The sequence below is a fragment of the Papilio machaon genome, chromosome 15 (genome assembly GCF_912999745.1).
Source record: "Papilio machaon chromosome 15, ilPapMach1.1, whole genome shotgun sequence".
Lineage (NCBI taxonomy): Eukaryota > Metazoa > Arthropoda > Insecta > Lepidoptera > Papilionidae > Papilio > Papilio machaon.
In genome coordinates, this window is record NC_060000.1 from 4,260,534 (window position 1) to 4,277,292 (window position 16,759).

The 16,759-nt window shown below is 35.6% G+C and overlaps 2 protein-coding genes across 2 annotated transcripts; both read left to right on the plus strand.

Annotated features, from left to right (window-relative positions):
* Nucleotides 1-316: 316 nt before the first annotated feature.
* LOC106712102 (pickpocket protein 28) lies at nt 317-7,371 on the plus strand. Its single transcript, XM_045681225.1, has 15 exons — nt 317-346; nt 1,023-1,150; nt 1,241-1,411; nt 1,563-1,692; nt 3,109-3,230; nt 3,769-3,874; nt 4,135-4,289; nt 4,468-4,597; nt 4,684-4,776; nt 5,027-5,166; nt 5,919-6,049; nt 6,125-6,184; nt 6,508-6,718; nt 6,918-7,091; nt 7,247-7,371. Exons 2-15 carry the CDS (start codon nt 1,134-1,136, stop codon nt 7,350-7,352), a joined length of 1,746 nt encoding a protein of 581 aa, XP_045537181.1. The 5' UTR covers nt 317-346; nt 1,023-1,133; the 3' UTR covers nt 7,353-7,371.
* A 1,965-nt stretch (nt 7,372-9,336) lies between these two features.
* Nucleotides 9,337-16,084, plus strand: LOC106712103 (inhibitor of growth protein 3). Its single transcript, XM_045681211.1, has 11 exons — nt 9,337-9,495; nt 9,637-9,708; nt 10,004-10,201; nt 10,672-10,813; nt 11,161-11,263; nt 13,358-13,447; nt 14,112-14,256; nt 14,767-14,872; nt 14,991-15,080; nt 15,482-15,620; nt 15,940-16,084. Exons 1-11 carry the CDS (start codon nt 9,468-9,470, stop codon nt 16,054-16,056), a joined length of 1,230 nt encoding a protein of 409 aa, XP_045537167.1. The 5' UTR covers nt 9,337-9,467; the 3' UTR covers nt 16,057-16,084.
* Nucleotides 16,085-16,759: the final 675 nt, after the last annotated feature.

The window sequence follows — 16,759 nt, forward strand, 5'->3', positions numbered from 1 at the left end:
TGTAAGGTATTCTTATCTACTGATACGAAGAAAACAGTGTGTTAGAATAATATATTTGGAATTGTCTTAATAGTCTTATGCCATATCCATCTTAACCCTAACTCACGAAAGTCTCATTACGAGGGGAGGCATACGATTTAACGACGATATTTAACTTAGTACTTATAAAAGGATAAAAACAGATACTAAAAATAATAAGGAGGACTAACCTTTGGTTTCTGAGATCAAAATATATGTGTAAAACATATCGTCATCCCTGTCATTATCGTTGACAAAACAGAGATAACATGTTTTAAATGTGGATTTCGGTCTCTGAAACCCACGATAAAGCACACGGCGTGTCGATGTGAGAGTTGAAAACCTTGATTTCCACCTTTGGCTCCATCTTATAAAATATTTATGTCATTAGATACTTTAACAATCTATTAACAAGGTCGAATTGTGTTGGTAAAACGTGTTCAATCTTCAGACACATGTTGATATCCTTATTAATGTCATCTTTTGTGTTGTTTTGTTAATTTTTCACTAGTATACATACATCTAGGTGTTATATATTATATTCTTATATCTTTAAAACTCTCAAAGGACAAACATAATCAACTTAATTGCCATCATACTAATGAATTTTGTTGTCAAAAGTTAGGTGGGTCGTTTAACATAAGTAGTATATAATACATACGTGAATGAAATAGTAATTTCATAATACTTTCCTCATCCCTTGCATCACATATAAGTTAGGGCTGTCAACTGTTAGTAATGTAATTTAATTTGTATTAATTTAGGTAATCATCAAAATAAAATTCAAGTTTTTCTCTGATTGTTTTCTCTTTTTACGTTGTTGTTCTATGTACCTGCTATATAAAGGTAATTAAACAAAGTGTGTATATAATAAAAATTCATATAATATATTGTATCCTATATTAAGCTGCAATACTGATGGTAGACATCCCTATGGACAAATATGTGAAATGTTTTGTTATGTTAATATTTCTGGGTATACATTTTAATTTCATAATTGGCAGGCAAGTCCTTAGGGATATATATAATGGTTCTATCCAATTTTAAATAACCAAGCCCAAATAAAAAGCATACAAAAAGCATTATGCGATTTACTTCAGTTAGTCCTGGACACCATGAAGCGACACTCGAGGTTTTTGTCTCTTGACTAACATAAAAAAAAAACAAAATCACTAGAAACAGTTTTATTTAAGTTAATATAAATAATAACGTTCTTTTTTAGATCGAGTAGTGTCGGTCATGTGGACAATGATTTGGAGAAAAGTCATGACACACCAAAAATTAAAAGGGGTAAACGGTTTACTATTAAGGAATACCTGATAGACTACACGGCCAATTCTAACCTGCATGGACTTAAGTACATCGGCGAGAAAGAACGGACTCCAGCCGAAAAGTAAGTAATATTTAAAATTTCTAATCCTCTCTAAATAAATTACTCAGTAATAACACAGTTATAGGTATACATTAAACTTCATAAAAAATATGTACCAAATAATTTTTAACAAATGTGATCTAAAAAAACTAATTGTTCTTTTGAACTTTAGGCTTTTTTGGCTATTCATGTTCATATGCTGTGTCGTCCTCTGCGCCGGTCTAATAAGGAAGGTCTGGATAAAATGGAACGAGAGTCCAGTCATAGTTAGTTTTGCCGAAAACTCAACTCCTGTCTGGCAGGTATTTATACGATGTTATTTTTAAAGCCACCCATATTGTCAAAGTTGAGGGAGTAAGTGCACTTTCTCCAGTCGGATAACTTGGATTGGAAAGAACTTTGTGGCGATCAATGGTTCCCCAAAAAACTTACGTTGATAATGACGATGATTGTTACTACGTTTTAAATTTATACTTAAGACAGCCTGTCTCACAGTATAGTCCTTTTTCTATGTAGTGTTTTTTTTATTAATTTAAATTCAAAATTTCAATTTAAAAGATAAGTAAGGATTCAAGTTTTTTTTTTTTTTATAAGAGAAGGGGGCAAACGAGCAGCGGGAACACCAAGGTGTTCATCGACGCCCATGGACATCTGCAATACCAGAGGAATCGCAAATGCGTTGCCGGCCTTTGAGAAGATGATACGCTCGCTTCTTGAAGGACCCTAAGTCGTAGCGGTTTGGAAATACCGCCGAGGACAGACTATTCCACAACGCGGCGGTACGCGGTAGAAAGCTACGCGAAAACCGCACGGTTGTGGATTGCCAGCCATCGAGGTGGTGTGGATGGAACTTGGCGGTCTGTCGGGTCGTCCGATGACGGAACTCGGCGGCAGGAATTGTTCCAAACAACTCTTCTGAGCACTCCCCGTGGTAAATACGGTAGAAAATGCAGAGGGAACTAACGTCCCTCCGCAACGCCAGAGTGTCGAGCCGATCAGTAAGAACTCGGTCGTTGACGATTCGAACCGCTCTCCGTTGTATGCGGTCAAATGGAAGAAGCTGGTACTGGGGTGCTCCCGCCCAGAGATGCGAGCAGTATTCCATGTGGGGCCGAACTTGCGCCTTATAGAGCTGAAGGCGATGGCCCGGTAGGAAATACTGCTTCGCTCTACCGAGCACACCCAGTTTTTTGGAGGCCAGCTTGGCCTTGTCTTCCAAATGACCGCGAAACTGAACGTCGTTCGATATGTCAACGCCGAGAATACTGATACTGGCTGAGGCAACCAGGGGAGTGCCCTCGAAACGAAGATCCACGACAAAGGGTTGTTTTTTAGCGGTAATGGCGCATACTTGTGTCTTTTTGGGATTGAAATCAACGAGATTTCGTCGACCCCAATCCGAAACTTCACCCAGTAGGGTCTCCAGTTCAGACACAAGTTTGGTCCGGTTCTCGTCGGCAGTAGCCCGAGAAACGTTAGCGCGGGCCGTGTACAAGTTTATTGAATTACGTACATTAGTGAAAAATAAGTAATTTTTTTGACGATTTTAAAGATAAGGTGGAACGCAGGATAGGTATATAAAAATGATAAATGATGGCTACCCCTAATTATTAAATTCCATTGCAAACGTATATTAATTATGTTTTGGGTAAAAATATGATTCATGGCTCGAGGATACAATGGCATGAAGTTGATTGAATTTAAAAATATTATTGCAGATACCCTACCCCGCCGTAACTGTCTGCTTTGAAACGAAGTCACTACAAACAAGATTCAATTTTACAAAGTACTACCACCTATATAAAGACAATGAAACGTACATGGAATTAACGGAGGAAGAGTATGTTCATTTCAATATTAATTTTCGAACGAAAAGAAATAATTATTTTCATTAAAGCATTTCATCGTAGTATTATAAACAGTGGGTCTAGCATGAATGTTTGTCACAATCGTATCGTCAAAATCGTATCGGGCGTACAATAAAAATCTCATACTAATCTTTACCAATGTTATAAAGCGTAAACACACACTTCTTTATAACGCAGAATCATAGCAGTCGCGGCATATTTTTGAATACGCGGCATTTATTGCAATTTATGTAATAAAAAGCCCTATACTGACACGCTTTACTACAACTATAAATGGAATTTCCGCACGGGAACAGCTAGTTTTGAAATAATTAACAATGACGATACGAAGGCGATTGTCACAAATATTCGTGTTAGGCCCACAGATTTTAACATAGCTATAAATAACTAACAAACCTAGTGTCAATCATTCAGTCGAGGAGAAGAGTAACAAGGCCGTGATATAATAACGAAACTTACTTCCCTATGTATGTAATAATAATAATTAAATCAAAATGTTTCACAATTTAGGAGAAATATGTTTGAAGACATCACATTAGTTTGCGATGATCACTTGGCTCCCGCCAGAGGTCGCAAGTTCTCTGACGGAAATGCAACTGTCGAAAATTTAAAACAGGTACTTATAGATCTTTTTAAATATCTTAGCGGTCCAATGTAATCGGCGTTCAGCGCAGTGCCCTACGCCCGCATCCCGCTACGCTCCGCTGTACCTAAAATTGTGTGCTGCGTAGCGATTCGCGCAAAGTTAAGAGCCGTCTCTCAAGATATCTGAAAACTACTATAATAGTAAAATCTTAATAAAAAATTACACCTAAAATGAATAGCTAACCTAACCTAACCTAAAATGAATAGCTTTCAATTTACTTTTTATTTTAGGTATCACCGAATATATCGGAATTTTTCTTCGGTTGCAAATGGAAAGACACACCTAAAGACAATTGCGCGAATCTTTTCTCACCGATACTAACTGAGGATGGAGTCTGCTACACGTTTAACACGTTGAATTCTGAGGATCTATTCAGGATGGAGAAGTATATTCCTTACCTATGTTTTAAACTACAAAATAGTATTTTTATGCGGTCAAAGGAAGATAATAATTTTTAGATTTTTAGATTACTATTCTTTCTCGAAGTATTAGTACAGTCAGTCTGGGTTGTTTATTTACATTAAGTAATGAGATATAAAAAAAAATCTTAAATTCGCTTTCAGCTTACACAAAGAGTACCAATACTTGGAAAGTACCATAATTAATTCTACATCTGATAACGTGCAAAGATGGTCATTGGAGGAAGGATATCCACCGTCCGCCCCACTTGAGACATACCCGCACAGAGGCTCCGTAAGTATTCGCTTGTATATAAATTATGTATTTCATATAAAATATATATACATAGAAAACATTTTGCATTAATAATTTAATTTCAGGGCTATGGTGCGAAAGCCGGCTTGACATTTTTATTGCAAACCAAAGCAATCGACTTGGACTATCTTTGTAAAGGACCTGTGCAAGGCTTCAAGGTATGTTTATATATTGCTGGTGATTCTCTTTAGACTCATTTTCACTTAGCCGCTGGCCGCGCACGACCGCTATTTATATTATGAAGTCGGGAATTACATTTTCACTGGCCACGGCCACGACGGGTATACAAAAAACCGCAGTGCGGGTCTGGTGACGTACACCTAGCTGCTGGAATTAGACTATAAATATAATATTTAATGGAAAGCAAACTTAAGCATTCCGTTAATATAGATTTCTCGTACTAAATAGATACTTCTACACAACCCGGCGGAGTTGCCGCGGCTGTCGCAGCAGTACTTCCGGTCACCGCTGTCGCAGGAGGTGGTGGTCGCCGTCCGGCCCAAAATGATGACCACCTCTGATGGACTCAAGCCATACCTACCCTCAGTGCAAGTGTTAACATTACTACTAAGCGATCATATCACCGATAAATTGTGAATTTTGAATGTCTAATTATAACGCAATAGACTTATAGCTGATAAATCATGAACTGAAGGGACAGTTCACATTTGGCATAAATGAAGAATAGAAACAAATATCATTGAAGAATAGAGAGAATATTATCAGCTGTAATTTATCAGTATAGTATATAATTTTCATTTAAACTGCATACTTCGAAATACACTAAGACACATACAATTAATACCTATAAATACTCAAAAACTTAAATTCTACTTGTCACTTTTACCATTTCCTATCTAATAAGCATTACCTCTACAGTAAAAGATTTTTTATTCTACATGAAGCTCTAGCTTTTTTTTCAAAGGGGAATGCTTTATGCATACTCCGTGCCCCAGGGGTGACGCAGTAGAGATGTGAGATTCTCTCCCCGATAGGGAGCAAACCAACTAAACCCCGCTGTTCCTTCTACGCATGGTGGCGAGGCCACGTGCATGTTTGTGTTTTCATCCACGACCCCTGAATTTAGCCTAGATCATCGGCTGGCGACGCCCTTGATTGCAGTTCTGATTACAACGGTCTCTTTTAAGTCATGTCTTGCACACAAATCACATTTCAATAACCGAATCTTTTCTGAAAGTGGTAGCAAACCCTGGAAGCTGTACGTTTAGCAATCACAAAATGATTATTGAGTACGATTGTTCGTATAATTGTTTAATTTGATTGAATGTAACTTTTATAGACGACAATGCTACTTCCCGAGTGAGCGCTACCTTCGCTACTACAAGGTGTATACGCAGGCCAATTGTGAGGTGGAATGTTTGACGAATTTCACGTACGCGCGATGCGGGTGCGTTCATTTCGGCATGCCGCGTGAGTTGAATGCTGATCTATAGTATATTGTGCAACTATTACGATTCATCTAACGTATTTTTTTATTTATTTCAGACGGCCCCGACATGACCGTCTGCAACGCTGGTAGTGTTGCCTGCATAAAAAAATCACAAAGTGAGTCTGTTTGTGAAACATCCTCTCTCTCTCTCTATCTTCATTGATATTTATGTGTTGGTAAATGAGACATGAACTCCTTAGATTAGTAGACACATGCTAAAACGACGTTGTTGTATTTTACATTACTAGTGGTACTGTAGTACGTTAGATATGTCTTCTTCTTGTCATCTCCTTGCAGTATGTTCACTTTTCGTTGGGTCGGTTGAACTGTTTTTTCTGAGAAATCGATCACTCATGTTATTTTTCTTAGTCCAATCTTCTTTGTGATGACATATCTTTAAGAAACAATTTTAGTAATTTCATATCTCTCTTTTGTTTAGTGGAACTAGTTACAGTGGCCATAGAGTCCAGGTTAGAGGAGGAAACAAACGAGAACGACACGTTAGGTGTGGCGAAAGAAGTCGCGTCTCGTTGCAGGTGCCTGCCCGCTTGCACCTCCATAGAATATGAAGCCGAGACCTCGCAAGCTGATTATGATTGGAAGGCATTGTACACCGCCTTTAATATTACTATTGGAGAAGATATTCTTGAGTAAGTTTTTTTAATCGATTTCCAGAGGTAGCAGTATGTTTTATGCACGATTCCTTATATTATCTTAGTGCTAAGTTAGCTAAGAATTATCTATGTCATAAAACATTTACAAAAACATGCTAGATTTGATAAAAAAACGCATGTTTATGCTCCTTTGTGCGTTCCGACTTTCATTCTACCTACATTATTTTCTTTTCAGTCAAAAATTTGCACGTGTTATGATTTTCTTCAAAGAAGCTCAGTTCATCACTTCTAGACGATCTGAACTTTATGGTCAAACAGATTTTTTGGCGAACTGCGGAGGTCTTTTAGGATTGTTTATGGGTTTCTCGATACTCAGCGTAGCTGAGATTTTATATTTTCTTACTTTGAGGTAAATATCATTTTTTACAGCCTGAATAATGCTTTAACAAGAGCTTTCGTTTTAATAAACCATATATCATTTGGCAATAAGAATACAGCGATTTCTAAAATTATGAATTGTTTTACAATTTTTTTATGTTAAAAAATATCTTTAAAATGTTCCAGAATAATCTGCATAATTTGGCGTTCGCGAAATTTGAAGAAACAAGAAAATGATTTGAAATATCCCGATAATTTATCAAATCCGAAACCTAGCAAATTAAAGCATTAATTCTTCCTTCAATATAAAAAACCAACATTTGCATTTTATTATACTTACACTTACTTTATGTAATGGATACTTAGGATACTTATTCACGTTTTATTAAAGATTGTTAATTTCTTTGGAAATAAACACAGATTATCAAGTTTTTTACTCATTTCTTACTGGCACTTTCTAATAATAAATACTTTGTTTATATTTTAATACTAATCTTGTTTACTTAAATTGTATTTTGAATTCAAGAATGAGAGATATCTGAAAGCTTGGATTTAAAGTTAATTAAGCGCTAAGAAGCTTTGCCTAAATCTATGATTTGATTACTAGTTCGTGACTAGACTAGATTATTCCACGAGATTTTTAGATTTAAAAAAATAAATTAACTCTCTTCTATCTCATTACGATCTTCGTATGGTCGGTGGTTCAAAATTTGCACGTGCTTCAATAAAAAATAATTCTACTCGGCCGATTGATTAGAAATGTTCGACTAGTGGGACTATACAATGAATAAACATACAAACACGAAAATAAGCATTTTAAGTAATTTTATCCTTAATTTCCATTAAAGTAAACATATGCTCGTCGAAGTTCTTACTTACTTATTTTAAATAGTATCTGAAATCAACCAAATATGTACCGCGGTCTACATTAAAACAATTTTTTATTCACGTCGCTGAGAACGATTGAAGAAACCAATGAGTCACCGGAGAAAGAGAGATGGTCAAAAAGAGAGGTTGCGTCTCTTAGGAATAACGAAACGATGCAGATAGAAAGAGTGAAATAAAAAATAGATTGTTGATTAATTAAGTTGTTTTAATTGTTGTAACTTAAGAAGTTTAAGATTGAGGTTACTCGTCCAATCGGCGGCACGGCCCTGTCACGCGATTGCCGACGGCGACGTTGAGGCAGCGCAGCGGCGCAACGAGTATACGCCGCGCCGCTGCCTCGACGTTGCCGGTTGAGCAGGATAAAGATATAAATTCGACACGGCAGTCGTGTTGATAACAAGTGAACACCTCGCCGAAGCTAACGCCAACCGCGCACAGTTAAAGCGTGCAACCAAGAAGTCATCGTTTTGCTAACAACATATCTTTACCTCGCTCAATCGACGACGTCGAGGCGACGGCGAGTGTACGCTTCGGCGATCGCGGGAAGGGACGGTGTCCGGTGGACGGGGAATGGATGAATAGGCGTTAAACTTTAATTGTTAAAAAACATGAAATAACTTATCAATTAAGACTGTGTTGTACTTGGCCCACTCGATTTCTTTTTAGGAGCATAACCAATTCGATTGTGTACTTCTTCGGTTGTCTTAGCTCCGTTGCCAAGAGGTCTCGGTGTCTCTGACATTTCATTCCTTGAGGAATTATTTGCTGGATCTCGCCGCATTGCTTCGTATTCTTGTAAATCGTCTAGTTTTAAGGTTATTTCCGTTAATGGTCTTCGAATCATTGTATAATCTGTAAAAGGTTAAATTTATTTAATATAATTTGTTAAATTTATTATATTATAGTAAAAGGTTAACTTTATTAAATATATGTGTGTGAAATCTGAACGCAACCTTAAGGTACTGTTAACTTTTGTAAGGTTGGCGGACGTGTGAAGTAGTGATGTGATGGTAAAATCGAAAAGATAAGTTAAGTGCAGTGAAAGAAAACTTCTTTTGGAATATAAATATAATTAACACCTGGGTATACAACTCATGTAATTCAAATATGAACTATCATTTTGTACACATACCACCAATATTCATGACTACGATTTTTGATTATAGCCAAAAATGAACGAGTAATCCTATTAAACGAACAACATTATACCAAAATTGCTTTTCAGATTGTATATTCGTTATTTAATTTATTTCATAAAAACATTGCTAAGTTTTTTGCCATTATTCCATGCTTAAAGTGAAGTACTAATAAGATGAAGCATTATAACACGAGCATTATGCACAGTACTCACTACTCATTACTGTACATCACTAATCTTAACACAAAAGGGTGACATGACGAAAAGTTTCACGTCATCGTGTGCATTTATTAAGTATTTACTGAATCGTTGTTAATTTTAAAAGCCTTCATTTCTTTTAAAGTTCTGGAATATATAGGTATTGCGTTAATACTCACCAAAATGCTTTATCTCGAGGATTATCTGGAAAGTGAGTTCTTTATTCTACTAGCAATGACGCCATATAAATGTACTTACGGTTGGCATCATTGAATAAGGATCAATAATCTTAAATGGCGCAATTATTTGAAAAAATCAAACACTTGGCTTTACACAGTTTTTTATCTTTTAGTGATTGAGCATCTTCCTCAAGAGCTTCGAGACAGATTTACAGAAATGAGGGAAATGGATTTATCAGTGCAAAGTTAGTATTACTGTATAGTTTATAATATTACTTTACAATATTGATAGTTATTTCGATTCATGTTTCATAAAACTATGATTTACATTAACCTAAAAAGATATGTTTGACATTCTATTTTAAAACAAACACTTCTATTAATATGAATGAAGATAGTAAATCTTATTACATATAAATAGATATACAGAATTTTTTTATCCTTTATATAATTTCTGTAGCTATGTAGTAAATTTGAATAGTCATAATAAAATAAATGATGAAAGTTGTTACAAATATAATTTTTTTTTATCCTAAATAGATAACATGGATACATTAGAGAAACGAGTTAGAACTCTATTTGGTGGATGTCGTCGTGGTGAGATAAACACCGACCAGGCGAACACCGAGTTTGCTGATATCAAGAAGGGATACAATAAGACACTGGAGGAAGCAGATGAGAAGGTTACACTCGCCAGTCAGATGTATGATCTGGTTGATAGATACTTGAGACGGCTAGGTTTGTATTTTTTTAATTAATGTTAACACATTTATTGCTGACTACTGGTGAGTTTATATTCATATGAAATTTAAATGGCATGCAATGTGTTGAAAGTTTAACTCAAAAAGATAAATGGAAGTTACATTAACATACATAAATATATAGTTTTTTTTAATAAATTCAAAAAAAATTGTTCCTTTACTCATAAAACTTCATGTCAATATCTTATTGAGAGATAGTATGAGTTACAATGAATTATGCTGCAAATAATCATTATATATGTAACTACCTGTCACCCACGACTCCGTCCGCGCGCAGTTAAAAAAAACTTAATAGGGGTATAAAAAATAGATGTTGGCTGATTTTCAGATCTACTGAATATGCTCACAAAATTTCATGAGAATCGGTCAAGTCGTTTCGGAGGAGTACGGGAATGAACATTGTGACACGAGAATTTTATATATTTAATAATGATTATGTAATTACAGATACAGAACTACATAAGTTTAAATGTGAATTAGAAGCGGACAATAAGGGTATAACTGAACTATTGGAGAAGAGATCCTTAGACCTTGATACAAACACAAATCATTCCGGTTCATCCAGTAATAACCATTACAAAGAAAATAGGTTTGTACACATTTTGATATCTCATTTTTTTTCTTATTATTAATCCACACAAATGCAGCCTATATTTATGAAAATAATTAAAATTTTATTTATATGTAAAAAAAAATCTTCTTGATTATCTTCTTGTTTGTTTGAAATAAAGGCTTTAAAAGTGCTCTCTATTGCATTGAGAAAAGAATGATTCAACATAGCTCCACAGATTGGAAAATTGCTGTATAAACTAGATTATTTCAATTTTAACATAATTAAATTATCTTTAAACATGTGAAGTTGAAGGCATTAATAAGTTAAATATATATATTGACTTAAAACCGGTACATATATTAGATATTTTGTTGATATACTAGATATAGAATCCGCGCTGAGAAGAGACGCGACAGTTGGGGCACGAGAGATGCGAGAGCTCACGCTAGTAATGGCAACTTGTCCAGGACAGACACCGCTATACAGGTCACTTATGACATTTTTTATTAATCATCAGCTCACTATACATCCCCCAAGTTAGGGATGACTAGGTCATAGTCAACTACGCTGGCCAAGTGCGGGTTGGTTGACTTCACACATATCATTGAATTTCTTCTCAGATATGTGCAGGTTGCATTACGATGTTTTCCTTCATCGTAAGAACGTCGGATAAATATATGTAAATCGAAAACACATTGGTACATGGCGGGATTCGAACCCAGGAACTGCAGATTGCAAGTCAAATGCTTGATCTCTGAGCCTCAGATGCTCCGATTTTTAATTGCAATGTCCAAAGTTTGTAATAAATTAGAAATTGATATACATTTGGGGAAAGCGGAAGACTGCATGTTGGGAACAACTTGCGTAAGACAGTGATTATTTAACTAGATTTATAGTCAAACAAGGATATCTGAGCTGGTCAGAGGGGTATGGAAGTGGTTAGTTCCCCACAAGGGCATAGAAAAAAAGACCTTGACCACGATTCCACCCGATGAAGTGATGATGAGGTTTAAAGATGGTACGCGCTAGCTAACTTATTTGTCGTTGACTTATACCAGGTCAGATAGCTTTGTCGATATATTAGGTCCTTACATATGAAATTGGCGTTTTGTATGGGAGGAACAAAAAGTCGAATATTTTTTAATATAATATATTTAATTAATCAAAGTATGAACCATTATTTTCTATGCACTTTTGCCATCTCATAGGTAGTTCATTGATCCCTTTACTAAAAAAACCAGTCGGACGGGAATCAATAAAATCTTTGAAGGCGATTTGGACTGCCCCATCGGAGTTGAATTTTTTCCCTTGCAAGAAGTTATCCAAATTTCGAAAAAAATGGTAATCTGTTGGAGCAAGGTCCGGGGAGTACGGAGGATGTCTTAGACTTTCCAATTGAAGCTCTTCTAATTTAGTAGCCGTCTGTTGCGCAGTGTGTGGTCTAGCGTTGTCGTGAAGCAGCAGTGGCGTGGAGCGATTGACCAGCCTAGGTTGTTTAGCCGCTAGCTTTTCCATCATGATTTGCAATTGCTGACAATAGACATCAGCCGTAATAGTCTGGCCAGATTTGAGAAAACTGTAATGTACAATACCGGCACTAGTCGACCAAACGCTTACAAGTAACTTTTTTGGGGTTAATTTTCGCTTGAGGCAGGATTTGGCTGGCTGGCCAGGATCCAACCATTGCGCTGAGTGCTTCCGATTATCGTAAAGAACCCATTTTTCGTCACAGGTAATGATTCGGTTTAAAATACCTTCATTATTGTGCCGGTTTAGTAATGTAACGCAACAGTCGACGCGCGTTTGCCGGTTTGCTTCAGTCAATTCGTGAGGTACCCACCTTTCAAGCTTTTTAATCTTCCCAATTTGCTTCAAGTGAATTAAAACAGTTTTATCACTAACATCGCAGCCTGCAGCTAACTCGGACGTGGTTTGCGATGGATCCGCTTCCACAATAGCCTTCAACTCTTCATTATCAACTTGAGTCTCAGGCCGTCCACGGGGCTCGTTCTGCAGATCGAAATTTCCAGAACGAAAACATTGGAACCAAAAACGAACTGTGTTTTCTTTTGCAACACGACCGCCATACACATCATTCACCCTTCGAGTCGTTTCCGCAGCACTAGTGCCACGGCGGAACTCGTACTCGTAAATAATGCGATATTTTAAGTTTTCCATTTTGTAAAATGAGTGACGCAAACAGAAAAAAACAGAAGAAAAAAAAACAAATGAATGACGGTCATCGAACCACAAATACATGAGTCTATAGCTGTACAAATTTGAATTTGGAATTCCTTACCAAAGAGGAGAAATTCGTGATTAAAGTGGCCAATACGAAAAACACCAATTTCATATGTAAGGACCTAATATATCTAAGAAAATTTAGCAAAAATATTTTCATGTAATAATATTAGTAAAGTTAAAATTAAAAATGTCTATCATTAAGTTTTTATGTCAGATCAGGTGGTCATTTGTGAGACTTTTTTTGGACTTTAAAAATATTTTTTAGAAAATATTTTTCTATTTAGATAGAATTTAAAATCCAAGATTTTAAATAGAGGTTTTTGTAATTTGTATCAGGCTGTATTGGGTCGTGACACATATTCTCTGGGTCATGCTGGTAGTACTATAGCGGTGGCTGCCAGCCAGGCCATTGCCGCTACACAACAGGTAATTATCAAATAAAATTGTTATAATTTATTTTCAAATTATTTATTCTTTAACACTAATAGACTTTAACTTTTTTGAATATTTTGTTCTTGCCGGTACAAGGAGTATGAAAAGGTGAATTAAATTTAATGTTATTTTTATTTAAAAATAATTTAGATTACTTTACAACTGTTGAATTGTTGATCAATTTTTGGCATTGAAGTAGAAGTTCTCTAATGCATATGGCATCTGATATATTATATTGTAAGGACGATTTAAGCTAATGATCTAAGGACACATTATTGCTTAAAATGATAACTTTTGCTTCGAATTTAAACCAGTTGATGTCGACTAATTCTATCTATAATTAGAGTTTCCAAACAGTTACCGTCGGCGCCAAAATGGAGAAATTCAAATAGGCACAAAATACTACAGATTTTAACCTATGCATAGAAATATAGTGGTTGGTGATTTTATCCGATACAAACTAGGTTATTTAGGGCATCTGTTCAGAGCACTAGACAGAAATGAGTTGCCACAGGTCTACGAATCACATAGTTTGATATAACCCTGTTAAACCTCCCACTTGGCTCCCAAAGGAAAGGTTAAAAAAAAGAAGTCGTGGAACCAGAAACCATTATTGGAAGATAATTAGTGGGGTTCAGTCAGTATTGTGTGTGTTCAGATGCACCACGGGAGACGCACGGCGTCGCTGAAGGCGTCTTACGAAGCAGTGGCGGGCGGTGACCTCGCACACCACGCACTCTCCGCACACGCCGCACACGCCGCACACGCCGCACACGCAGCGCACGCCACGCACCACGATCATGGTCATTATACCTACAATTTTTTTTTTATACCAATTTTATTAATATGTATAGATTATCATAAAAGAACAAACATAAATTAGGAAAACTTCGCAACAGTTTATTTTCCTATTATCATGTTAAGAATTTTTCCACTAAGGGTCCTTTTACATAGGCCGAGGCAATGTACACAGTATATTTTTATCCCAAATACGAAATTTATTTGAATGAAACTAGATTTAAGTTTACTTTTTACGCTTGCTCTTGAAGAATAGACTTGCAAGCTAATATTAAACCTTATTTTAAACGTATAAAGTTCAATTTTATTTGCGATAATAAATCTTTACATAACTCATAGCAAGTTTGCTGCTAGATAGTTTTTTGATAAGATAAAAATCTAATTACCTTTAGAAATCCGATTTTTTTACAAGGTACCTCAAGGAGATCTTAAATCGTGGTAGTACATCGTAATTTGACAATATATGTTTATATAAGTAAAATGTTCCTTTATCTAACATATTGAGCTGATTGCAGGTCACGGACTATCTAGTCACAGTCAGAGCAGCTCCGTGCACGGTCACCATACAACCTCTCACACACACACTAATTCCACCTCCAATAAACGACACAACAAACAAAAGTAAGTACAATATAAACATTTAATTTAATTTTTTTTAATGAAATGATACTACGAAAATCTTAAATCAACTCCCATGAGTAGTAAACATATTGTATTTATAACTAAAATTTGTGTATAGAAAAAGCACATACAGTGCAACAACTAGTGCAGCGCACGCGCAGCAAACAATATCTGCGGCTGCCAGTCGCTCCTCCTCTCCCACTGTTGTGTAAGTATAGTCAACATTTTAACACCTTACACCTTACACCTTTTTGTATGCAACAAAGCTATTTATTGATTTATCACTTTGTGCTTTCTTTTAGGACCACATACAACAAAAGTAATCAGTTTTTTTGGACTCCAAAATTACCTTAAATAGGCAGAAAAACACATATTAGCAAAAAATAAATTTCTATCATACCTCCTTCATAATTGATGTACTGCATGAGATTAAAAAAATAATATGATTAAAATTTTTTAATACTAGTTGTTCGTAAATTCTTCGAACATAATTGACATTTAATAGACACAATAACCATATTAAATATAGTCTTTCATCTGTGATCATGGATCATTTGAATAATGAATGAATTATTAAAATATAAAATATTTTATAACTGTTTTATGCAGTGGCATCAACAACGTAGTGAACAATGTGACAATAGAGGAGCCAATGGAGGAGGAGTGGACTTATGACCCCAACGAGCCGCGATACTGCATATGCAACCAGGTGTCATACGGTGACATGGTCGCCTGCGATAATCAAGATGTGCGTATTGCATTTCATGTTTATAAAGTTACACCTCCACAAGCAATGCTGTCAAATTGACAATCAGCTGTTCATAGACATTCACAAATGTCAGTTGTTTTTTTTTATGTAATAATATGGCAAAGGAGCAAGTGACCACTTGAATTTGCCAAAATAACGACGTAACCGCGTCCCATAGATATCCGCATTTGCAGATCCGTTACCTTTAATCGACGGAGGAAGACGCAAAGAAAGAAAGGGGAAATATCCCCCTTTTTTTGCGTCCCCTGTTCTGTTAATCAAAACAATTTCCCCCTTAATTACATTTTTATTATTTCAGTGCCCATACGAATGGTTCCATTACCCGTGCGTGGGCATCACCGCGCCCCCGAAAGGCAAGTGGTATTGCCCGCAGTGTCAGACCAACATGCGTCGCAACAGGAACCGCAAGAACTGAACTTTCACATTATTACGTATTATTGCAAACTGCTTCGCATAAATCAATATATGTGAATAAATTAAATATAGTCCATGTTACATTGATAGAAAACCTTTATGTTAAATGAAAAAAAAAAATTAAAAATTCAGTACTTTTGAATTTCATCCGGAAAAAAAACAAACGATTTTTTTCTCTTTAGTACAATTATCTTTATCTATTCGAATATAGCGGGAAAAAAATTATTGTTTGATTATCAAATAAACTTAAAAACAAATTAACTTTTTTTGAAAAATCTTTAATGAAATAAAAAGTTGTTTTATTGACGAGTAGCATTTTTATTGCTTATTCGAGTGAAGCAGACGCGATTGCTTGAATGTATAAAAAATATAGCAATTTAAAAAGCGTGTGACATTTTCTTTGTATTTATAAAATAATTATGCGTAGATTGATGTTAACTATTTCGTAGAAGAGTCAATTGTTACTGGAATTCGCCAAGAAAAGTTGAATAAACATTGCTACAAATGTAATTAAATAGCACCAAAGGAAACCATTCATTGTTTAAGTCATCACTATGTTATGTGCGCTGAAAATAAAGTTAAAATATCTTCCAATAAATTAATTCTAGCAAATACATTTTTTTTATTTCATATCCTTTAGCTGTGACTTAAATTATATTATAAAACTGTGACCATTGCTGTCTTCTAAGTAATTTAATTTGGTT

Coding starts and splice junctions, on each gene's coding strand:
- LOC106712102 (XM_045681225.1), top strand. Junction 3,875..4,134: donor CTGTCGAAAATTTAAAACAG/GTACTTATAGAT, acceptor TTTTTATTTTAG/GTATCACCGAATATATCGGA. Junction 7,092..7,246: donor TTATATTTTCTTACTTTGAG/GTAAATATCATT, acceptor AAAATGTTCCAG/AATAATCTGCATAATTTGGC.
- LOC106712103 (XM_045681211.1), top strand. CDS start 9,468: ATGCTTTATCTCGAGGATTATCTGGAAA. Junction 9,709..10,003: donor AATGGATTTATCAGTGCAAA/GTTAGTATTACT, acceptor TATCCTAAATAG/ATAACATGGATACATTAGAG. Junction 10,202..10,671: donor TAGATACTTGAGACGGCTAG/GTTTGTATTTTT, acceptor ATGTAATTACAG/ATACAGAACTACATAAGTTT.